The sequence below is a fragment of the Ctenocephalides felis genome, unplaced genomic scaffold, assembly GCF_003426905.1.
Source record: "Ctenocephalides felis isolate EL2017-DRISC unplaced genomic scaffold, ASM342690v1 CF-g0.4_SCAFFOLD_01886, whole genome shotgun sequence".
Taxonomy (NCBI): Eukaryota; Metazoa; Arthropoda; class Insecta; order Siphonaptera; family Pulicidae; genus Ctenocephalides; species Ctenocephalides felis.
The window spans coordinates 63,232,846-63,259,950 of record NW_020538040.1 but is presented as its reverse complement, the minus strand read 5'-3'; the positions used below and the strand labels follow the sequence as shown (position 1 = coordinate 63,259,950).

The window sequence follows — 27,105 nt, the reverse complement described above, 5'->3', positions numbered from 1 at the left end:
AGGCAATCAATAAAATGACTTATTCTAATAATAAAATAGTTAAACTAGAAAAATTAGATTATTTTTGAAAACTTTGAAAGAAAGCCTTTTCTGAAAAAAAAACGATATTTCTTGAAAACTTCTTGAAATTTCTTGATTTTTTTGAAAGTGTTTGATACCTAGTCATGTCGCTTGTTTTTCTGACTGTCGAAAATATCTGATTTTCGACAGTATCTGAATAGCATTTTGTTTTTAAATTTTCCGGATCTATGAAACCGCTGAACCTGTCTTTGCAAAAATTTAATCAATTTTTCATTACGTCAATACAAATGGAATAGTTTTTGAATCATCCAAATTGGATGCTCTATTCTCTCACAAACTTAACACTTTCCACTCGCGAATTTCGAGATTTATATGAATTTTGCCGCCGAAGATGTGGCATCCGAGTCGAAAGGGTTTATTTCCATTTTCTGCATTTTGTGCCCCGTATCTCTGAATCGACTAGACCTGTCTTTGTCGAAAACTAATCACCACATGGTACCAAAAGTGTCGACGAAAAATTGTATTTGCAACACACACACCCGTAAATTTTCTCTTAAGTATGCCAAAATGTTCAGAAACCTCAGAAACGTTAAGTTGTTCAAAAAAATTATCGATTTTGGTCGATTACTATAACTTATACCCAGTGGGAAATTCGAAGTATTTGAGGAGTGTAATACAAATATTAATTTTTATTCTCAAAATTATTTTTTTGCTTTATGTCCAAAATGACTAGATCTACTTTCTCAAAAACCAATGTTCTTTATAGTATCGATTAAGGATCTACTTTTCTTTTATGAACCATAACAATCGATAGTTTGCATTTCTGTAAGTTTTCAATCGAATAAAAACAAATTTTTAAATTTAAAAATTTTCTTGAATAAGTTTTGAAGTCATTATAAATATTTTAACACTTTCGGGACGGCATTTTTTCAAAACAATCTACTTTACCGGCTGTAAACTTGATTTCATTGTGTATGTTATGCAATTTGTTTGATAAAAATTGGTGGTCATTGAAGGACATACATTTTTAATATTAATTTATTTTTGATAATTTTATAAAGAATGGTAACGTTCAAAACAATTTCCAAAATGCATAGCTGGTTGATTTTGACATGTTTTACAATAAAATGTTGTTCGCCGCCTTCCTCCTGGTGCTTTTCTGTCCGAACAGACGGGCCGGCCGTGGTCCCGTGGTAAGAACGTGGGCTAGCAAATCCTAGTCCCGGGTTCGAATCCAACCTCGGTCGGTTCGGTATCAAAGCAGCTTGATACCAAATTTTCACTTGAAATCATAGATTTCAAATATGTTTTCAAGTGAAAATGGCCTTTCGTGGGCATAGCTGTAGCGGCAACATGCCACTTGGAAGTAAAGAGGTACTAAGATTGTATCGCTTTGAAATACAAAAAGGAAGTCGATTTGTATCCCTATACAACAGAAAAATGTAAAGGCTCTGACATCGTGCAACCATGATTGAGTGCATTTTCAACTCAACCCACGGACCTGCCTTTGGAAGAAGTATTAGTAAAGAAAAATGTAATAAACAGTAAAAATATGTAAAGAAAAAGTAAAATATATGTAGTATGTAAGATAAAAAGAAAAAAATAATTAGTAATAAAAAGTTTTTTAAAAAAAAAAAAAAAAAAAAAAAAAAAAAAAAAAAAAAAAAAAAACAGACAATACAATCCCTTTTTCTTTTAGAATTTAGATTAGTCAGTATATTTGGTCATTTTTTGCTGCCATAATGGTTTATTTTTTCTATTATATTGTCTTATAATTAATTTGTAAAATATAAAGTAATATAATCTATTGGATGTGTTATATTGCTTGGTATTTGTAATCAGGGTGCTTGTTGATGTATGTCAAACTCGATTATTGAAGAAAAATCGGCACATTCGCTAATGTCTTTCCACTCTTCATTTAATTTGTAGGACTTCTTCTTTTTGCTGGTTGGATAATAGCATCATCATATTCATCACTATTTTCGGTGCGAATAGTAATTTCGTAAAATTTGTCTGAATGAATGTCTATTTGAAACTGATCTTCACTACTGCTTAATTCACAAAATTTACCAGACGTTTTGCATATTTAAAAGCGCTCGTTCATTTTAAATATTAAAAAAAGACTATATTGCAAAGAAAAAGGCTAAAACTACTATTAAAATAACTTAACATCATTTTCAAAATACAACACTGTTTATCATTGCTATATGTAATTTATTCAACTTTTCGATGCAAAGTGAGTCATTGTTTATAAAATAGCCTGTGCCTCACAGAGTATGTTTGTCCACTGAGGTGGACAGCCGTCCCCAAAGTGTTAAATAGAACGTCAGAATAATATTTTTGTTTCTTTCTATGCGTATTTTATATATATATATGTATATATATATATGTATATAGGAGGTGTATTCAAAAAGTACACGGAATTACTAATAATTAAATTTCGCGGGTCTGGAGTGTCTGATTGTCAAAATTTTTTTTTTATTGTGTTGGTATACATGCCCCTAAAGTATGATGAAATTTTCAGCTATATTCACTGTTTACTTTGTCTGTGGTAGTCGCTAAGGTTCGACGTGTTTTTCTGAGCTCGGCGATTTTTACAATGGAAGAATTGAAAAGTCAAAGAATTTGTATTAAATTTTGCGTAAAAAATGAAATAAAGTGTTGCAAAGTGCAAAAATTCACCAGATATGGCTCCGTGTGACTTTTTCCTATTCCCAAAGTTGAAGAGACCCATGAAAGGACGGCGGTTTTCCTCGATTGAAGAAAACCGCTGAGAGTGCTCAAGGACATATCAAAAAGTGAATATCAAGGGTGCTTCGAAAATTGGAAAAAACGCTGGCATAAGTGTATTATATCTGGGGGGGACTACTTTGAAGGGGACCACATTAATGTAGACGAATAAATAAATATTTATTTGAAAAAACGAAAATTCCGGGTACTTTTTGAACAGACCTCGTATATATATATATATATATATATATATATATATATTTATTTATTAACAGCAATCAAAAATTACAAATATCTATAAGCTATTGAGCAAAATTATACAAATAAACATACATTACATAAAATTATATACGCATATACATATATACAAATACAAAAAATACAAATATACAAACAAAAAATTATGTGAAATAGTTTTATAGTATTCGAATCTCTCCAGCGTGAGATTTACAAATGAGTGCTAAGTTGCATCAGTGGGCTTATTCTATGTGTATTTAAAATTATAATTGGTTGTCAAATATAATTTTCTTTTGACAAGAGCCTTATAATCCGCGCCTTAATTTTGGGCCGCGTGTGTCGAGCAACGATGAGTCAAAGTATTAATCAACGTTGGAAAATTGGTCTGACAATGAGCAAAGAATGCGCAATGTCGCAAGTATATATGTTGTTTGAGGGTTAACCAGTTTCCGCAAGGTGTCCGCCGCGACGACCGCTCGCCTTGTCTGAAGCAACTCACAATCAGTGCTCATCGATGCACGTTCACGAGCGAAACTCAACTTTTTTCGCACCGGTTTTGAATTCGATACTTTTTTCATTATGTTACTACTGATCTTGAGTGTCGCTCGATTAAAGTGATATGCTATTTATATATATATTTATATGATCGATTGCTGAAGTGCATCAGGTGTTGTTTAGTGCTGTTTGTTCACACGATTTTCGAATGAAAGTCGTTTAACACCTTGTTCCAGTTTGACAATATGGATGACAGCCATTCTACGGAACACAACGGCACGACTGACACTGTCAGATTATTGAGGTCCTACTATTTTTTGTTCGTTATATTTGATGTATGTATGTACGTTATTGTATTAACCCTTTCCACTCGCGAATTGTGAGATTTATATGTATTTTGCGGCATTCGAGTGGAAAGGGTTATAACTGAAGCGCAAATATTGTTTACATTAAAATGCTACACGCAGGAGACAAGAATTCGGTTATTAATTCATGGAAATTACTTCGGTGGACACAAATTTTTGACTTACGCCAGTTCTACACAAAATTGAAAAAATAGTTTATATTCATAATTTACAGCTTATAATAGGTGTTAAGTTACTTTATTATGATTGCAATAATTGTATATTATTATTATGTTATGTTTTTCCGCAAATTTTCGCTACTCGTTAAGTTTGATACGGTTTTGAGGATGATTTTTTAACAAAAGTGTATGTAGTAATATGTGTATTTTGAAAAATAATAAAATTTTAGAGTAACATAGCAATTGCTTCACACAATCGAGAAATAGCTCGTCTAGTTTCTTGTAATCTATCTTAATAGTGTTATACTGGTCTGATCATGTGCTGATGAAAATTTAAAATAGTTTTACTTCAAAACTATTTTTTTATTACCATATAAATTACAATCTGTCTCTACGAAATATTCAGTAATTAGATCGTAGTTATAACGATAACATTTAAAATATTACCCAGTGGTAGGCTTTTTAATTATGAAAAGTAACTAATTATTAGTTAAAGCATATTTACTAATATTGTTAGGTCAAAAACTAGATATCATGGATTTTTTTCAATAATGTATCGTAAATTTTTATCTAATCGCTAAAATGTCAAAGTAAATACATACGTTTTAAAAATGTAAATATAAATAAACCCGAGTAATAAGATTTTGTAAGCAATATTTATCATAAAGCATGAGAATTTTGTGATAAATGTTATTTATCAATACGTTGATTTACTATATTATCGCTCATACTTTAATCACATGAATTAATGCTATGTTTTAGTAGTTATCGTATGTAAATGTTGCTCATTTTTTGTTGTTTTTGACTTTTTTAATTTATTTTTACTAGAATGAAAAAGGACGGATGTAGATTTTATGGCAAAAGTTGCAAAAGCTAACGGGTGGCCATCTAGTGGTCTTAGTGATCTAGTGATCTTACGGTTTAGATATTTCTGTAAAGAAAACATATAAAGTAATATACATGGTTAGAAAGGTCTCAAAATTTTTAGTTTTCTTCCGGTATATTGCAACTACGAATTCCGCACGGTGTGACTTACAGGCAAGTTGCTATCGATAAATAAACTATTCTGTACAATTGCACATTTACATATATTATCGAAAACTGTCTTTATCATAATTTGCTGAATAATAAGTATATTTTTAATGGATTCATTAATATTCATTTTTTCGATAATATTCATTTTTAACAGCATAGCCATCAGCTTTTAAACTTCTATATTTCGTCGAGTCTGTTGTAAAGTGCTGTATTATTTCCTAATAATATTTTTGGTTCTAATATACAGTTTATTTTATTTTTTAACTATTTATTATCAGATATCTATTGCATTGTTTGAATATTTTTATGCATATTGTTTCGTGAAATGTTCGCATAAGAAACTTGCGCGTGAAATAAATGTGCAGTAAAATGGAAAATGATTTTGTTCAAACACTCGCGAAGTACTTTCAAATTGATTTCAAAATAAGCCTCATGAAATATTGTGATTTATAATAAGTGTTTATTGACAAGCAAACATGTTGTTTTTCGCTTTTCTTGTAATATTGCATTGTAGTTATAGTAATGAGCCGAAAATAAAAATTAATTTTTTTGCATTTCTCCACGTTTTTAAGGTTTTTAAATATTTTGGCATACCTCAGAAAAAATGGGTGTGTGTGTGTGTGTTCTGTATGTCTGCATTTTTTTGTCCACGTTTTCGGGCAAATCGGGATCAACCGATTTGAATCGTTCAAAAAACATTCGATTCCTATTGATAGTGAGATGTGCTGATTAGTTTTTAGCAAAGGCAAGTCCAGCCGTTACGGAGATAAAGAGCAAAGAATGCAGAAAATAGAAATTGAGTTTTTGAGAATCCGGAGCATCCGATTTGAATGATCTAAAAAACATTCAATTAGTAATGATTGGGAGAAGTGGTTATTAATTTTTGGCAAAGGCAGGCCCAGTCATTTCGAAGATACAAAGCTAAATGTACAAAAAATGGCAGATTTTGAGAGAAATAAGCATCCGAATTGAATGATTCAAAAAACTTTTTGCTCATGTTGACAAAACAATTGCTTTTGGAAAAAAAAATTTCATTTCAATTTTTTTTTCAATTTTTTTTTTGTATATCGAAAATAATTCAGATTTGAATTTTAATTCTGGCCAAAGTTTTAAAACTCACTTATATACTTTAAATATTTTTAACTTTGTGATTCAGTTTATATAATTCTTAAAAATATTAGACAATGTTACAGTATTCATAATAATCTATTTAAAAACATTTAATATTCCTCAAACATTTCGTTACGGTACGGAAAGTTCCAGCAATTTGCCTTAAGGCACCATGCCATACACCTTTATAATGAGAGTGGATATGAAAACTGCGATAGTTATAAAATATAATATATACGATAGCAAATCTACCGCTAGTGGAACGTTTTCCACTCTGCCGGAGAAGTCAGATGATATTTGTATGTAGTAGGAATTTAATATATTTGGAAATAACAAGATGTATGTCTTGCTATGAACAAGAACGGACACTTCGTACATTTGAAATGTTTGTCTCCCGAACAAGAAATCCAAATAAAAACAGGAATGTTTATTGAAATCAGTATTTGTTTTCGCTGTTCTGGAACTCGGCTTTTCATCAGGTTTTAAAGCCAGTCTTGCTTAAACCACTTGCAATTAGCACTATGCATTAAATTATTATTTCATTTACTTTGTGTTATTGAAGTTCAAATTAAGTATTTAGACATGATTTTTAAATTTTTTGCTGTTAGTCATGGTGTTGTGATGTTTGTCGCATGAGACACTTATTTATGGACTGCATATATGATATGAAATTATGGACAGCATGCACGTATGATAGTTATGAACATTTGCATTTGCATTTATAAAATAAAATAATATACTTATCTTTATATACGCACGTGATAATTTGGCATTTATACAAAATGATGGCTTTTCTAAATATTACAAATTGAAAAATGTTTTCTGCAAAGGTGTCTGCGAGTTTGTTAAATAATCATCATCTTTTTTTATTATTATTTAACACCAATACAACCTTACGTTAATCAAGTTCCACGTACAATTTTACGTTATTAACTTCCTGTAAATCGAAAATGAAATTTTTTTACACATCTTTACGTTTCAAAGGTTTCTGAGCATTTTGGCATACCTTAGAGAAAATGGATGTGTGTGTGTGATATAAATTTTCGTCGACGATTTATAGAATACGGATCAACCTATGAATAATTCACAAAACATTCGATTCCGACGGCAGGTCCAGTAGTTTCGAAGATACGGGGCAAAAAGTGCTAAAAACGGTAACTCAGGTTCTGAGAGAACAGAGCGTCCGATTTCGATAGTTCTAAATAGATTTTACTTGCAATGACAAATTGAAGAACTGATTAAATTTTTGGAAAGGCAGGTCTAGTGGTTTCGGTGATCGAATGAAAAATGTAAAAAAAAACTTAAATTTTGCGGTCAGAATCGATTATTAGACATATGCACATCATATTATCAGATATTTTAATAATAAGTACTTTTTTTTACATTTCTATGGGTTCCGTACCAATGTTTATCTTTTACTTAACAACATATATGGCAATATGTTTTCTCGAAAACTGCTACCGTTACATTTTTTGGTTATGGTATTGTTCGGCAATTTATTTTAGTAGCTTATCTCATTTTCTCAGATCTATAAAGTCTGTGCATTTAAAAAATGTCATGGTTTATTATTGAAAATTTATTGTATAAACTTCCCGGTATATGCAAATGATCGTCTTATTCTATAATAATTAAGATTTTGCAACTTTTGAAGTTGTCACCATAGAATTTTGAAATTTTATTTTTATTTTTCTATTTTTTTTCTTCTTGAAGTTAAGCTCACTCACAAATTTAAAACTAAATATAAGGATATTTAAGTAAAAATATGTTAAACTTTTATAATATATATAAACACTAATCTTCATGAAACGAACTACTTATATTCAAAAATAATTAAAATTAACTAAATATGAATAAGTTTATAGTAAATAAATTAAATAATAAATGAATAAATGATTAAATAATTAAATTATATAAAATTTGTTAAATATTTACATGGGCCTTATTATAATATTAACCCTTTCGACTCGGATGCCGCCGCTCCGGCGGCATAGTCATTTTACCGATGCGCTCGGATGCCGCCGCTCCGGCGGCATGATATGTTTTACCGTTAAGCTTGGATGCCGCCGCTCCGGCGGCAAATCGTGTCGGCGACGACTCGTCGCAAACTAAACTTACATTTAATTTTTTTTTATTTCTTAAAAATTAATTTACTATTACATTCATTTATTGATTGATTTCTTAATTTTATAAATAAATATATAACAAAATTAATTTATTACCTCATGATCCCCATAATTCTAATAAAGATCTGTGAAGAAATGATTTTTTAAACAATATAGCATGGTTTTGAGTGCAATTTTTTTTAATTTTCAAAATTTTCTATTTTATTATCATAATAACTATATTTAAAAGCAATATAACCACATTTTGAAAAAATCCGATACAGAAAAAAATTCCGAGTTGAGAGATAAGTATAGCACTATAATATTCCGAGCGCAGCGTACCGACTGGCAGTCCGACTCCCGAGTCGAAAGGGTTAATATCATTTATACTGACGGCTTGTAAAATAAATATTTATATATTTATTCATTATTAAAATTATGAATATATGATTATGAATCTCATTCTCTCCGAACGAAGGATTAGCGAATCCTCAACCCTTTCAAATATAATTTTTTAATCGTCTTGAAGCGTAAACGTTTCGGGTTCTGATTTGACCCATCTTCTGTGCATACAAATATTTAAAAGAAAAAACACACAAATATGATACACTAATTAATATAATAGGTTATATGACAATAATTTTTTAAGTGTTTTTGTTCAACAAGTCAACTAGTGTATCATGTTTTTTGTGTATTTTTTGTGTTTTCATTTAATTATTAAACTGTGAGTATGCACTGAAGATGAGCCAAATCAGGACCCGAAATAAATAAAATTTTACCCATGTCATTTCCATAGAAACTTTGGTTGGAGTGCGGACTATCTTAAAGTTAATATTAAAAACTAAAACTTTCAGAGAATATTTTTTTATCAATTTGGAAGCATTTGAGCCCCTGGGAAAGTTTTGCTCCGCTGTGACAATATACTTGTTGGAAAAAAACTCGCATTTAAATCATATCGTTATTAGGTAATTTACATTTACACCCCAAAGATCTTGAAAAACTTTTGAAAGTGGATTATCAAAAACCGAGGAATTAAAGACCAGTCAGCAAATTTTTAGTGCATGAAGTCCATAAAGGACTTTTTGGTCAAATGGAATTCATAAATGTTTACTTTTCAAACATGACTGGTGCTAGATCAGAAATTTGTATAATGCTGTGCTTACCTATCATTTGCGGTAGGTTTTAAAGAAGAGAATCAAAGAAAAAACTAGTGGAGCGCATGGCATCGTGCCTTAAGGCAAATTGCTGGAACTCCCCGTACCAAAAATTTTTTTTTTTAAAAGATTAACATTTTTGAAAAAAATTTACTCTGAAAAAATTAAATTTTTTAGATTAGATTAGAATTACTTTTTTTGAAAAAAAAAGACTTTTTGAAGGAAAATTTATTTTGAAATATTTTGGAAATTCTGAACTTTTTTTCAAAGCAATCGTACTGCTTTAACTGCATAGAGACGAAATATCGAAGCGCGTAAGCGCCGCGTTGCCGTCTAACGGATAAACATTCGTACAGAACCCATAGGAATGTAAACAAATTTTATACTCTTCGTTAAAATCTCTAAAATATCTGATAATTTGATGTGCATATGTCTATGATCATTTTTGACCGCCAAATTGCATTTTTTTTACTTTTTTTTACTAGATCTCCGAAACCGCTAGACCTGCCTTTATAAAAATTTGATCAGTTCTGTATCTTGTCAATACCAGTAAAATGTTTTCTGAAATATTCAAATCGGACGCTCCATTCTCTTGAAAACTGAGATACCGTTTTTGGCAGTTTTTGCCCCATATCTTCGGAACGGCTAGACCTGCCTTAGCCAAAAACTAATCACCAAGTCTCCTTATCAATACGAATCGAATGTTTTTTGAATTATTCAAATCGCTCCATCCGTGTTCCCGAAATCGTCGACGAAAATTTGTATCCGCACACACACATACACGCGCACACACACATACATACACACACACACATACATACATCCATTTTTTCTAAGGTATGCCAAAATGTTCAGAAGGTTTTGAAACGTAAAGATATATAATTTTTTTTATTTTTTCGAAGGGTTAATTATATATTTAAACTATTATTCATAGCTATAAATTCTATTATTGTATGAAATTTCACTAATTTTGATGTTCAGCTAAATAGCTTAACACTAAACCTACCGCACGCGGTCAAATTGACCTACAATTAAAAAGTTATCTATTTTATTATATAATTCAGATAATGATTAATTTATTGTTTAATGTATATAAAATAAAAAAATCTACGAATTTTCTTCTAAATTTATTTTTATATAATTTATAAAAGAAATTATAAGAAAATAAAAAAACTACAATTAAATATTATACAGAATGCCATATGCATAATATACTATAATATATTATATTCGGCTTTCTCACATTGTTTATCAATTGTTTTAGTCTGAAATGTACATTTGAAGCAATTTTCATACATTTGACAGTGTTGATAAGAACTTGATATTCTTGAGATTTTGAATATGCATCTCCGAGTTAAAAAACTAAATAAAACAAAAATTCTTGCCTAAAAATGCTTTTACTTCTCTCTCTATAAACAATTTTTGCATTTATGCAACTAGGATCAAAGTGTTCAAATATTATTAAAGTAGCTACCTACAAATTTTCGACTTCACGTTACATTTCTTAGCTACTAGTACTAATACAAAATCTAATGGTTTTCGGTACACTTTTGGTGCTTTTTCCTATTTCTATTGGTACAAGCATTTATTCGGTTATTTTTATACACTGTGAGAGTAATGGAATTTCATTTAAAAATTTTCTTTCAACATTTGTGAATGAATTTATCAGTTTTAAAACTATCCAATTGAAGAATGGAACAATCTATCTACTTGTCATTTCCCAAATAAGGAAACCCATTTATTACATATTTACTATTGACTTTACACACCATCCAGATCATTATTCTAAATTTTTTTGGTTCATCTGATATATTTTGTATAAATCTGCACTTACATTTCAATTGCTGCACAAATTGCATTATTTTCCACCGGCCGCGGTAGTTAGGCCACATAACAATTTTTTTTTTCGGAAAATTGAATAAATAACTAAAATCAAATAGTGAAGAAAATATTATTAGTCATAGTAAAATCATGAAAATTATCATAGTTTGATGACGGTATTTTAACGTTCACCAGTCAACAATGTTTGAAACGGTCAATTTGATCGGCCTTGGTAGGTTTAGTGTTAAGGAGTCTTCAATATATCTTAATACACACACACACACATATATATATATATATATATATATATATATAGGTTAGCAACATGATGACAGTAAATGAAGTAATTCAACAAAAAACAGACAACTATAAAAGAAGAATTGACGAACATCCAAATTACTTGGCACACTAAAGTATTCTCAGAAGCGCGCCCAACCAGGCTAAAACGAAAAATTCCCAATGATCTCATAAATTTGTAAACGCTAACATTATTATTATTATTATTATTATTATTATTATTATTATTATTATTATTATTATTATTATCTTACTAGTTCTATTATTGTTATTTTGTTATATTTTATTATTTTTTTAGTATTATTTTATTATTCAGAAATTTTATTTATATTTATTCATTTTATTTTTATTATTATTTGCTTCTATTTTATATTAAATCATATTACGGATATTATTTTCATGTAAATTTTATCCTTTGCACTCTTATTTATTTTAATTTATGTTATTATTTATCAATATTGCTAGATGTTATCATTTAAATTGTTTGCACTATTTTAGATATTTTATAAAAATAGCAAATGAAATAATTTATATGATGAGATGGTTAAATGGAAGCTAGTTAAGACGAGAATTAAAATTAAAATTCAAAAGTGAATTCACTGGAATATAAATGCGTGACGTGTTTTTACGTAGAGGAAATGACCAGAAATTTTGTATTTATTAGAAATTATGATTAAAATTAGATAATTACTAGTGTTTGAGCCTTGTACTTTATTTACGTGAATTGTTTTTTGCTAGCTTTACTACATATTACGTTATAGACAAAGGTTATATTAAAGTGATTATATTTGCATTTGAAGGTAGACTCTTGATCCGATAAAATAAATACATGTACGCTGATGCAGCAAAATGCATCCCACATTTCCATAAAGTGCTGACCAGATATTGCACCTTCAACGCGTATTTGATATTGGATACTTTTAGAATTTAATTATACAATTTGTTTTTTATCGATGCTATGCCCGATTACTAGACTTTGTTTATATATATATACGAGGTCTGTTCAAAAAGTACCCGGAATTTTCGTTTTTTCAAAAAAATATTTATTTATTCGTCTACATTAATGTGGTCCCCTTCAAAGTAGTCCCCCCCAGATATAATACACTTATGCCAGCGTTTTTTCCAATTTTCGAAGCACCCTTGATATTCACTTTTTGATATGTCCTTGAGCACTCTCAGCGATTTTCTTCAATCGAGGAAAACCGCCGTCCTTTCATGGGTCTCTTCAACTTTGGGAATAGGAAAAAGTCACACGGAGCCATATCTGGTGAATTTTTGCACTTTGCAACACTTTATTTCATTTTTTACGCAAAATTTAATACAAATTCTTTGACTTTTCAATTCTTCCATTGTAAAAATCGCCGAGCTCAGAAAAACACGTCGAACCTTAGCGACTACCACAGACAAAGTAAACAGTGAATATAGCTGAAAATTTCATCATACTTTAGGGGCATGTATACCAACACAATAAAAAAAAAATTTTGACAATCAGACACTCCAGACCCGCGAAATTAATTATTAGTAATTCCGGGTACTTTTTTAACACACCTCGTATATATATATATATATATATATATATATATATATATATACACGAGTATATATATATATATAGTTTTTCACTATCGATTTGAACTTTTGGTACTGCATGAAGAGTAATCAATAATGCTAACAATATAAATTATTATTAGAATATAATATAAATATAAATTAGACGACAATATACGAAAACGCAATTAAAAGATTCTTGTAACTTGATTCTTGACCAATAATTGTTATGCATAATATAGTCTAAACTAGGAAGAATTTATTTACGTTAATGTATTTAAATATTTTTGACGGTTGCAACAAGTTCAAAAGAACTGTTACTTACCTTTTCATACTTTTAGTGAAAATATCGATTTAGAATTTTCTGTTGGACTTGTTGCACTTTTCGATAGACAGTTTTGCATGTTTTGTGAGAGGAACTTTTGCATGCAGAACAGATTAATCGGTTTGGAGTTAAACAAGTGAAAACCAATATGTTGGTAAAAATGAGCCCTTTAGGAACATAAAATTATCGTAATGCTGGATATAAATTACAACAATCTCTAAAAATATATTTTTGCGGTTTTTATCGGTTTTTAGGATTTTCAAAATTTGATTTCTATTTATTTCTAGCAATATGAAAAAAGATGGAAAAATTCTTTTGGTAACATTTACAAGCTCGTGAAAATTTAACATCTTCATTTGAAGTAATATGAATATTTTTTTTCGCTCTTATAATGTCATCCGTGGGAAATACTTGATAATTTTTTATATTTTTACGATAAATATTTGAATTTCGCCAATTTAGCTTAATTATACCACTTAATAATTTAATCTTCAATATAATTCATATTATTTAGGTACTAACCTTCCATTTGCTGCAACTAAATCTTTTGATTATTGCTTTATTTATGTTTAGTTTATTTTGAGTTGTTTTTATTGAGCTGAAAATTTGTATTATTCATTATTTATGTAGTATGCAATATTTGCTATCACGCCAACAACTTATCATATAATTTTAATTCCATTTTATTATTCTGATATTTATGTTATTTTATTTCATAGGCGCACGAGATCCCTGAATGCGCCTTCGCCAGTTCAACATTTTGGACCATGCGGCCGAATTATGAAAAACTCTGCAATGGTGATGTAAGTACGATTTTAAAAATATAGTTAAATGTATCAATCTTTTTAATTATAATATCTTATCAGCAAATAATCATTGCTTTCGCCGTTCAATTAAGAATTGATTTTTTATATCAATCCAAACAAACTCGAGTGATTCTGCGTAAACCACTGATTCGGAGTTCTATTTTCTTTGTTACTATTAATTACTAATTTCTTATAAAAATGTGGCATTTAATATAATTTATTTTAGTATAAGTGACTGTCATATTATTTACTTTTTTACTTTATAAATATACTTCTGACAGCTTTCGCACAAAATTTGCTTTTTTGTCTATTTAATATTAATCAGTTAAATATAAAAAAAGAGAAAATGTTGGACTGTTGCTTATGATTTCTCAGAAGTATGCACCGATTTCAACAGTTTAAGACTTGTTTGGTAGAATTTTAGATAACCGGTCGATCCATTTCTTCATCATTGACAGTTCAACGAAAAAAAAAACCCTCACATTTTTTTTAACGTCTGTAGGTAATTTCAAATTGCAATATATCAGTAGGTAATCATTTATACTGATTTTCACATAGGGTCCAAGGGGAGAAAGTTGAAGAATGTTTGTTCGAACAAGTGACCATTATTTCATTGCGTCAGCGCCCTACATTAGCACGATCTGTAGACCGCATTGCTTCTAAAGAGTCAAAAAATTTTTTTGTTCGATTTCTATTAATAATCATAACGACGATTTGTTTTCAAAATTGTGCGTCGGGTACGATTGTGGCATGTTGTTGTAGTTGTACTTTTCGGGTAAAGATTAAACATCGTATTTAAGGACAGTATTTCAGTATTTCCACTTTGACAAATGTTCAAATTACCATTTAATAAATGAACAAAGTTATTGCTGATAAAAAAGTGGCACAACTGTATCCAGCCTCCCCTACTGTATTTTTGGCTTTGTTTAATATTTCATACAAAACATTTTATCAAAATATGAATTTCTATTTTTGTATTTCAATAATAGGCAAATTCAGGATCCAGCTAGCCAACGCTTAACATGGTACAAACCGCCCCTGACAGTTTTAGTAGTAAAAAAAGCTAGGGATTCGAAAGTACTAGCTCCTTTCGTTCAAATGGTGCAATGGCTCATAAAGGTAAGGCACTAGTTCATATAAAGCTGTATTAAGTCAATTTATAAAACTTCTGCATTTGTTTAATGTATCACATTAATAATTTCAGGAGAAAAACATGGTAGTATTCGTAGAATCGGGAGTTATGAGCGACGCTGGATTGGCAGATAATGAAAATTTTCAATTAATTCGAGAAAAATTGATGACATTCAGGTGATTTATTACTGCATATTGTATTTCGTTTATTTATTGACATTTTCACATTGACTGATATATAATTAATCATTTTTAAGCATTTGAAGACTAACAAATATTTATTTTAGCTCATGTTACTTAATAACTTGAACTCTAAACATTCCAATGATATACCATCAGGGCAGCACTACTAAAATGAACACCTTGAATTAAAATAATTAATTGTTTCTTTGTGATTTTTTTTAAAGATTAGTATTATCAAGGCCGGTAGACGAGGCCATATAAAAACGTAATGACATTTCATTTTTGTGCGAGACAAGCACATGGTTTTTGCATAGTATTTCGAAGTGTTTCAAACAATGAAAAAAATTCATGCTAAGATGTTATGGTCTTATACTAATTAAATTTATATATCACAAAACTTCTGCAATTATAGTCACAGAACCCACCTTCTCATTCATGAAATAATTGTGAATTTGATTCTCGTATAGTTTTTTCTAATTTTGATTTTACAATGTTTTTTTATTGGATAGTTTACTTTACTTATACTATCCAATTCTACTTCATCTCAAACCAACAATTCAAATTCTTCTCATCTTCAATGTAATAAATAGATTGACAATTCTATATCAGTGCTAGAACTCGAACTGGGTATTCCTGGTGTGGAAGACGGGCTCGCTACTGATAGCCATTTCCGCAATAACTATGTCTTGATTATCTTATTAACTTCCCGAAGGAGAAGTTTATGTTCTCATCAAAAAATCCGACTCGCTAATTTCATGTTTTCTCGACGTTTCAAGCCATTCTGAATCGAATGAGACCAAATTTGGAAAAAGTATGTTTGTGTGTGTGAACAAATTTTTTGTCGTAAATCGACGTTTTCTCCAAAACGGATGGACCGATTTCAAAAATTTAAAAGCCATTCGATGTATCTCGATGAGGACTACCGTTTCTGAGTGCGGCGATCGGCCGAGCCGTTTCTTTGTAAATTGCAGAAAAGTGAAAAAAAATTCATCCACGTTTTAGCCCGCAATTCTGAATCGATTTTGAAAATTCAAAAACCGTTCGAAAGATATTGGTTGGGAATGGTGCAGTGAATTGTGCAGTACTACCCATTACCTACACACACATATAACTCAAATTTTTTGACATTTTTATAACTTTTCTTATCCGTCTCACTCTGATTTGGCGGTCGTCTAACATCACTTCATAATCTTCATTGCAATGTTATCGTAAGAAGTCGAAGTTTTTGGTCGTTCCGGAATAATGTTTGTCTCTGAAGCTCTTACGGCCGCGTTTAAATTCAGCTCCTAAAATTTCACTGTAATAAATGATGGTGCAGAGTCCCTATGTCCAGAGACCAATTCATTATTAATTTGCGTAGGCATATTGCCTTCCTAAAACAAATGTTTAATAGCAGCTCAATACTGAATTTTCTCCATTTTCACAAAACACTCACATGTACTTACCAATTTTGGTAAGGAACTGCTAAAAGATGCACAACTACATTCACCATAGACTGAGAGCCAGTGAACCTTTTGAATAACGGTGTTCCTGTAAGGCTGAAAATTTTTGTACAGGTGATTCTTAACGTGCTAAGTACGGAAACGACGGTCTGGCAGGATTTAGCCCTGCACATCATGGTCGTCCAGGCGTTTGAAAGTGTAAAAAACACCCGAAAATTAAACTTGTTCCTGTAAGGTTCAAATTTTTATACGATGTAATTTACTCATTGAGAAGTTCGAAAATCAATCTGCCAGACTATTTCGACCTGCACAAGTACCTGTCAGACGAGCCGGAAAGTGAGCAAAAAATGCCCCAAAATAAACTTTGTCCTGTAAGGATGAAATTTATATATGTGTTTATCTAAGCAATTCTAAAAAGGTCTGTGCAAATGCCAAACCATTCTGGCTAGCATAAGCCCTTGCCAGACGAGGGCAAAAATGCTATGGCGGGAGGGCGAATAATAGGCGTTGCGTTAAAACTTATAGCATATATTCAAACTATGTTATGAGAAATTACAAATTATGGTCAAAATAAATGTAATTAGTATATATATAATATCATATGTACCTATATATAATATAATATATCATGAATTAATCATTATTATCAGATATATCGCTAATTAATTCTTTATCGTCATAAGATTCGGCATTGTTGACTTATCGTCTATAAAAAAACAAATATTAAATATATTAATAATATAATATATAAAATATTACAAATTTAAAAATTTTAACATTACCGCATATGTGTTGATCAGCTCCGTTTGCATCCTCCTCAGTAATACGAGAAGGATGTTGTGATATTATTTAAAAAATTGAAGAAGGAACGGTATCTCCCATAAACCAATTGAAATCAAATATTTTTTCAATCAATATCCAGCCAGTATTTTGAGGTTTAAGAATTGTTGGTACTTTTAAATGACTATTTGAAAACTATATCAACTCGTGCAGCATATGAGCTGCCGTTAAAATAGACATTATTTTTTCGAAATATTACCAAATGTTTTTAGTATATTTTGCATTGAATGCAGTAAATAAAATCCATCGAAAACAACAGCATCATACCAAATTGTTTCGTTATCAGTTATATTTGCTTGTAAGAAAGAGTCGACGCACTGTCGTCTACGGTCTACGGTCTACGCTCGTAGCAGGTAACCGTCAAGTTGCCTCGCACAAACGTTCATAGTTAAAAATATGCTTTTTGAATTTAAATTCGTACTTTAATGGTACTAAATAAGTTATGAAAATCCGTTACCACAAACAGAAATACTTTCGATCAGCGATTTGAGAAAGCTGCCCACAGTTTTTCAAAAATGAGATATAATCGCCGTTATCAAATGCAATGACATTTTTCGAATATTTTTGTAGCTTTTATAAATTTTGTTATTTATAGTGACAGCAAGGATGACCTGACTGATAAAATAGATTTTATTGTATGTTTGGGAGGTGATGGAACGCTGCTGTACGCGAGTTTGTTGTTCCAGCAATCAGTTCCACCTGTGATGGCATTCCATCTTGGGTCCTTAGGATTCTTAACTCCATTCAAATTTGCTAATTTTCAAGAACAGGTTACTGCGGTTTTGGAAGGTAGGCTTACTTATGACGTTCTATAAAAGAATAATATTTTAATCTTGCACGTTATATCGCAAATATCGTAATATCGTATTCACAAGTAATATATAATATTGTCTTATTAAGTGATCAATATTTTTATGTGCAGGCCACGCGGCCCTTACGCTTCGTAGCAGACTCCGCTGCATAATTCTGCGCAAGACAGCATCCGGAGAAGCGCGGGAACCCACCACTAATCTTTTAGTTCTTAATGAAGTTGTGATAGATCGTGGTCCATCTCCCTATTTATCTAACATTGATCTCTATTTAGATGGTAAACACATCACTTCTGTTCAAGGAGACGGTAAGACAATTTTTTTGGCATCTACCATTAAGATTAATTTGAACATAAATTCCGATTTATATGAAAACTTGAAAGAGTTATCAGGTTTTATAATACTATTTAACTGCATTTTATTGAACAAATATTTATATCCGTGATATATTTGTGTTATTACATTTCCGCCATGGTGGACAATTTACATTATACAACAGAAATTAATTATAGGTTATACACACACTGTTTTTGCTTTTATTACTGATTACTTATTCTTTTACGAAACTTTCTAATTATTCTAAAATATCAAAATAAGAAAAAAATACATTCAAAGCATGCACTGGAATGAAGAATATATGTTTCGAGCTGAGATCCTGAGTCCTTTCTCTTCGAGCTACAAAGTTGGTATTTAAAGTTACAGCAAAATGTCTTATTTTGCATTGCATTCAGCTTAAAAAAGCGTTATACAAAATCAGCACTCGTAGCTTTTAAAGTAAATATATTACTTTCTATTATATTATTATTACTGTATTTAAGAATATCCATGTTTAATGTAAATTTAATTTTGGTATATAAGCACATTTTAAAACCCATACTTCACATGCTTGCATTATTTATTTCATTTTAAATACTATGGAAAAATATGAAAAAAAATTTTTGGACATTCTTCACAATTAATATCATAAATAGTATAACTTACAAAGGCCTCAATATGTACAACATATTGATTTTTTATTGACAATCAATAGTTCGGTAGTTTAAGTTCACGTATCACGTAATCACGTATATATTATGATTTTTTCAATTTACTTAACTTACGGAATGAAATAAAATATAGCTCAAATTATGATTAAGTAAGTAAAAAAGTTTTCGTATATGTTATCATACTTTTACTTATTTGGGTTTGAAGTGAGCGGTCACAGAAAAGTTTCTTACAGGACCTGCTTTTTAGTGGTAAACTAATTGGCAACGGCAGATAATAACATTATAAACTCTGTTGTATTATATAACAATGTAAACGAATCGTTAGTTATATTTTTGTTTGGGGTGTTCATATGTATGGATTTTTTTGTTGTTGAGAAGGTGGTCACACCTCCTTGAGAGTTGAGAATTCTTAACAACAAAAGTGCCCTCTATTACTTCTACTCACTACTCAATTCAACTTCGTTATCCTTTCTTCTTGGGTAATTTTTAGCCTTAGCGATCTATTAGTTTTTTTGTGACCGTTACGCTAAATAACGGTCCTAATCGATACAAGATTAAGTTTATTCGCTAGAATAGCGGTGTTAAGGAAACTTTGATATAGAAAATCGAAGAGACTTGCGTGTGTAAATGAAGGTAAATGGTAAATGCGAAGGTGTATGCGGTGGTTGTCATGTAGATTCAGTTAAACCACTGCTACCCCAAATCCATAACACCCTCAGTGCGATGATGCGTTCTTGACGGTACTTTTGGGTTACTAGTAGAATTGTTATATCTATTATCTCTAACGGCCCTACTATTTATTTTTATTTATTCTCAATCACAGTCGTTGTGAAGGATGTCGCATACAATATCATTAGCCAACTGGAACGCGATCCCATAGATATCATCTGGTATATTCTACATTTGGATTTGATTTTTTAAATACTCACATATTATGGACTGTTTTAGTTTTAGAAGAAATAATTTTGAATAAGTATTACATTTATATTTCTTGGTAGGATTAATCGTGTCCACTCCTACCGGCAGTACGGCATATGCTGTGGCAGCTGGCGCTTCTATGATTCATCCGTCTGTTCCTGCTATAATGGTGACGCCAATCTGCCCGCATTCGCTCTCTTTTCGGCCTATTGTCGTTCCAGCAGGAGTTGAGCTCAAGGTAGTTCGACTCATTTATTTATCAGTGACACTAAAAATGTATTGTTTTCTTACATTTTCATGTCATTCAAATTTAAATGAAGTAAAACGTTAACTCAACCTATTTCTTTTTCTTATTGACTCAAAAAATGCTGCATATAAAAATTTGCTATAGCCCATTTATTCTCTTGTTTTTTATATCTCAATATATTTACTTATTATCAAGAAATAATTAGGCATTTATTATTTATTAATAATATTGTCATCACTTAGATTTCGATTTCACCGGATAGTAGAAGTACTTCGTGGGTATCCTTTGATGGAAGAAATCGTCAAGAATTAACTCATGGTGATAGGTAAGCAAGATACATAACTAAATGCTGTTTTTGGTTATAAACTTGAAATATCATAGTTATTAACTTCCCGTAGGGTAAGTTATAGTAATCGCCAAAAAATCAAAAATGTTTTTTTTTTATATATCTTTACGTTTCAAAAGTTTCTGAACATTTTGGCATACCATAGAAAAAATTGATGTATGTGTGTGTGTACGGATACAAATTTTCGTCGACGATTTCGAGAACACCGATCAACCGATTTGAATAATAGAAAAAACATTCGGTTTGTAATAAGGAGACGTGGTGATTAGTTTTTGGCGGAGTCAGATCTAGCCGTTCCGAAGATACGGTGCAAAAAGTGCCAAAATTGGTAACTCAGTTTTTAAGAGAAAACCGAGCGATTTTAATAATTCAAAAAACATTTTGCTTGTATTGACAAGATGAAGAACTGATCAAATTTTTGGGTCTAGCGGTTACTCTCAATAAAAATAAGTAAAAAAAAGTCAATTGGTGGTCAAAAATGTTCGTTGGACATATGTACATCAAATTATCAGATATTTTATAGAGATTTTAATAATGTGTACACATTTTGTGTCAATTTTTTTGGGTTTTGTATCAAGATTTTCAATTTTGTAACGTATATATGGTTCAAACAAATGTCCTCGTCATTTTCGACAGTATGATCACAGTTCGATTTGATTAATTTAGAAGCATTCGATTTGTATTGATAAGTAGACATCCTGATTAGTTTTTAGGTATAGGCAGGTCTAGCCGTTTCGAAGATGGTAATTCAGTTTTTGAGAGAACGGATCATCCGATAATTCAAAAAACATTTTGCTTGCGTAGACGGTGTGCAAAAAATGCTTTTACAGAAAATTTCGTAATGTTTAAAATCTTCAAAAAAAAATGAAAATTATCAAAAAAATTCAAATTTTTTATCATTTTCAAAAAGACTTAATTTTGGAAAATTTCAAAAAACAACAAAATTTAGAAATAAAACTATTTTTGGCAAAAATTTGAGAATATTTAGAAATTTTCAAAAAATTAGGATATTTTCAAAAATTACTAAAATCTCAAAAAATTAAAAAAACGTTTTTTTTTATTCAAACTTCTAAAAAAAATTTCAAAATTTTGAAAAAAATTCTAAATTATCAAAAAAAATCAAATTTAAATGAAATGAACTTTATGAAATTTAATGACATGAATGAATGAAAAGTTTATGTATTTATAATATATAATCTATTTAAAATTATTCAAAACAATTGTTGATTATTTTTAATAATGGTACGAGAAGTTCCAGCAATTTGCCTTAAAACACGACGCCATGCGCCCCACTAGTTTTGTTTCTCATGCCTCAATTTTATTTCTGAATAAGTAATAAGATGTGTAATAGTACTTAATTATAATTTCCAGTCTACGCGTGACGACATCGGCGTATCCAGTGCCAAGCATTTGCTCGCAGGACCAGATCTCTGACTGGTTCGACTCGCTGGCGGAATGTCTCCATTGGAATGTGCGTAAGCGGCAAAAGTGTCTGGACGAACTCTCCGATCTTACTGGATCTGTGTCCGACGACACGTTCGACGATTTAGATCGCACCGAGAACTTAGATTTATACTAAATATTGTCCGAATATTCGATTCAGCGCTGCTGTGTTTATCATTTTCTTTGTTTGGCTGTAAGAATGTATATAAAATAATTATAATATTATGAATATCGCAATCGCGACCGTTTTCCATGTTTAGTTTGTAGGTGTTGGGACCAGTACAAAATCAAGATTTAATGAAATCTTAAATATTTATAAATTCGTTATATTGTACATATGTGCGGAGCCTTGCGTGCGCTGAACAAGAAATCTGAATAAAAATAGATATCTAAATAATAATATAAAAATTAAAAGCATAAGTTTATTGTCAACGTCTTGGAACTTGGTATTTAATGCTCTGTTTTTCTGTATTTATTAGAAAACAAAAAAAATGCCAAATATGTAACTAAACAGAATAGATTATACAAAACTCACAAATGGCACTCACTATAGCACACTGAATAGTTAACAATAACATATTTTCTTTCTTTTTTTAAAATCCATTTAAAGTCTAACCAACAAATGTAATTAAAATAAAAATAATACTTGCTTTTGTGCTTGCAACTATATAAACAATGATTATTGATTCACATTGTGACAATCTCACATGATATATAATTAATTCTTTTTAGTTTTCTAATAAATTCATTTAAAATAAATACTTGAAAAAAACTGGAAAATAGTTAATTTGTATTAGATATTGTATATTTAATGGAAATTTGTAGGTGGAGCATACCTATAGTTCTGTAATGACAAAAATAAACATATTTTTTTGTATTATTGTAAATTTCTTTGGATACGAATTATGCCTGTGCATACGGAACTGTGTGAACAGAGCATATGTTGTACTTCATACTAAAATAGGAAAATTATTACAGTAACACTTTTTTGTTAACTAAAATTTATGTATATCAATATTATGTTCATTGAAATATCAATGAATATTAAAAATGTATTACTGTTTACACTTATATAAAGGTTATCATGAATATATTTTATTTATTTCTACTAATTATGTGTTTCTATTACCAACAAATTTCTGAAGCAAGTCAAATCTAGTGCGTCATTGGAGTGTTTTCAAAATTTACTGAATTGATTTAGTCTTTGCAATGAGGATATGTATGATAAAATTTGGTAGTAAAATTTTCTGAAGCAAGCCAAATCTAGTGCGTCATTGGATTGTTTTCAAAATTTACTGAATTGATTTAGTCTTTACAATGAGGATGTGTATGATAAAATTTGGTAGTCAACATCACTTGCAAAATATAGTTATTAATAAGACATCGATCCCTTTAGAGATTGCCCTATTGAAGTAAGAAATAATAGTAATGTATAGTAAGAAAATAATAGTAATGTATAATGTAATAGGGTATGACGTAATAATAGAAAATCATCACATTAGGACTCTACCAGTGACATAATCAACGGCTACAAAATGCTTCACAAAAATAAATGCATCATGTAATATACATAATATATAAGAGTCAATATATCATATATGTATATGAGCTATATATTTTATATGAACATAAATATATGAACATACATATACACACTTGCACATACCAATATGTACACCAATTTGAACATGCACATTTGATTGTGTTTTATAAGTGCTCATATCCATACTTATATATTTACATATACATATTTTAATATGCATATGTAACTATAGTAACAAATTTCATTATTGAATCATCTTTGTACTAACCATAAATGCATCGCTGAGCAATTCAAGAATTTTTACATAATTTATATTTACATAATTAATACATTTTTTGTTAACCGCCTAATCATTATATTCTAACAAGTAAGTGATTTTTTTTTCGAGCACCTAAGAAAAAAAAGAAAACTAGTTCAGTTATTTGTAGTAAGTTTAGCTTGCCCGCATGCTATTTTCTTTCTAGCATGCTCATTTATTTTAGGGATTTTATGCCATTTATTTTATTGAGCAAATCAAGCCAAGGAAGCAAAAAAAATCTAGCCTTTCATTATTAAATATAACACTCGTACTTTACGTTGAATTTTTTAAATTCAAGTTTTTATTATTTAATAATTCAAAACTGCGTCTTAAACTTCTTCTAATTGATATCGTAACAACCGAATTGTATTTTTATCTTTACATTAACATGGTGTACCAGATTGTTATTTTAAGGTTTTAACGTATTTTAAAAATATTTTTCGAAGATTAGTAGAAGATGCAAAGAAATTATATATTTCTTGAATGATATTGAAAGAACTATTATAATAATTTTATATCCGAATGTCGTGTTGGTGGCGCTCCATAAGGCGTTCGCCCGCATTTTTCGCATGCATTGCATTCAAGATAGGACCGGCCCTGGCAATACGAATTGTATCGCTATAAAATCACAAAATAATAAGGTGTCATGTTGACTTGTGACAGCCCAAACCATAGTTCTAACATGTGCTTTTTAGGTTAATTATAACTGTTTCATGTATATTTTTTATTTCGCTTTGTAGTGATAGTAACTAAAATGATTTTTTTGTGAAATACTGCTACATCACACATGATATCAAAATTTGCATTATTTTAAAAACGCGTTTCAATGCTATGGAATCAAATGCAGATGGCGCATGAATTCATTGTTATCACTTATATAAGATGCATGAAAATCAGAAAATAGTGGCGCAATGACACACAATGTGATGTTACAGGTAAAATGAAATGAGTTAATCAGATGATACATTAAATGAGTTTTTTTTTTTAAATTATAACTTGTATAGTTTATTCCTCAACGTATGGATGAAGCGTTGGGATATGGCCATCATAAATTTTATGAAACCTACGATACATTAGCAAATAATGGGTCTGCAACGCTTCATGGCTTTGAGCAGAGGCGGATACACTGGTGTTCCTGTCTGAAGCGAGGACTGGATCAGGATTTCGATATCTTTTATGGTAACGATTAAAAGTCAGTTTGAATTAGTTATAAGTGGCATTTTATAAGGTGTTCGCACAACTATTTGACAGAAACAAACGGTCTTTTCACATCTTCATTGCGAATCTAAAGTTTTTTAATTTTTCTTAGGGTAAGGTATGTTATAGTAATTGCAAACTTGTGGGGCGCATGGCATCGTGCCTTAAGGCAAATTGCTGGAACTTCCCGTACCGTAATTAAACATTCGAGGAATGACAAAACAATCAATAATTGTTTTGAAGATTTTCAAATAGATTATTTATTATAAATGCATACTGTAAATTTATAAGTGCTTTTTAATTTAGGTGATGAGCGTATTTTATAAACAACTTATGTGTACGTTTACAAGAGTCCATTTTTTTAAATTAGTTTTTTTTGATAATTTAGAAATTTTTTGATAATTTAGAAATTTTTTGATAATTAGATTTTCGAAGTTTAAAATTTTTGGAATCTAAAAAAACGTTTTTTAAATAATTTGAGAATTTGGAAATTTTTGTAAATATTATATTTTTTTTTTATTTTCGAAAAATTCTCAAATTTTTGTAAGAAATCGTTTTTTTAATTATCCGAAATTCAGTTTTTTTTTGAAAAGGATGAATAATTTTGAAAATTTGAATTTTTTGAAACTTTGAATTTTTTTTTGAAAATTTTGATTTTTGTTTTTAATTTTCTAAATCACTAACTTTCTGTAAATGCATTTTTTGCACACCATCTACTCAAGAAAAATGTTTTTTGAATTAATCTAATCGGATAACCCATTCTCTCAAAAACTGCATAACCGTTTTCACACACTTTACGCTCCATACCTCCGAAACGGAAAAATTGCCTTTTGCAAAAACGCCTCGCAATCGAGTACGAACCGAATGATTTTTTAATCATACAAATTGTTTATTCCATACTGTCGAAAATGTCGAGGACATTTGTTTGAACCATATAAAAAAACTTCAAAATTAAAAATCTTGGTACGGAACCCAAAAAAAATTACACAAAATGTGTACATAATATTAAAATCTCTATAAAATATCTGATAACTTGATGTACATATGTCCAATGAACATTTTTGACCGCCAAATGACATTTTTTTAAATTATTTTTATTGAGAGTTCATAACCGCTGGACCTGCCTTCCCAAAAATTCTACCAATTATTCATTTCGTCAATACAAGTAAAATGTTTTTTGAATTATTGTAATAATTCTCCGCACGCTCCGTTCTCTTAAAAACTGAGTTACCGTTTTTGGCACTTTTTGCCCCGTATCTTCGGAACGGCTAGACCTGCCTCTGCCAAAAACTAATCAGCACGTCTCCTTATCAATACGAATCGAATGTTTTTTGAATTATTCAAATTGCTTCATCCGTGTTCCCGAAATCGTCGACGAAAATTTGTATCCGCACACACATACATACACGCACACACATACATCCATTTTTTCTAAGGTATGCCAAAATGTTCAGAAGGTTTTGAGACGTAAATATATATAAAAATTTTCATTTTCGATTTTTTTGCGATTACTATAAC

At 30.1% G+C, this 27,105-nt stretch overlaps 1 protein-coding gene across 5 annotated transcripts in view; it reads left to right on the top strand.

Moving 5' to 3' along the window:
• The window catches only part of LOC113378329 (NAD kinase-like), a 33,047-nt gene extending 9,741 nt beyond the window's left edge, over positions 1-23,306 (top strand). For 4 of the 5 annotated variants that reach the window (XM_026618864.1, XM_026618865.1, XM_026618868.1 and 1 more), the window contains 8 exons: positions 14,118-14,201; positions 15,194-15,323; positions 15,409-15,512; positions 18,396-18,589; positions 18,723-18,917; positions 20,594-20,751; positions 21,003-21,085; positions 22,478-23,306. In XM_026618864.1, the coding sequence (XP_026474649.1) occupies positions 14,118-14,201; positions 15,194-15,323; positions 15,409-15,512; positions 18,396-18,589; positions 18,723-18,917; positions 20,594-20,751; positions 21,003-21,085; positions 22,478-22,685 (1,156 nt within the window). In that variant the 3' untranslated portion in view covers positions 22,686-23,306. Of the gene's footprint in view, positions 1-3,513; positions 3,788-14,117; positions 14,202-15,193; positions 15,324-15,408; positions 15,513-18,395; positions 18,590-18,722; positions 18,918-20,593; positions 20,752-21,002; positions 21,086-22,477 lie in introns of those variants that run through there. The other variant, XM_026618867.1, reaches the window with a different exon arrangement.
• Positions 23,307-27,105: the final 3,799 nt, after the last annotated feature.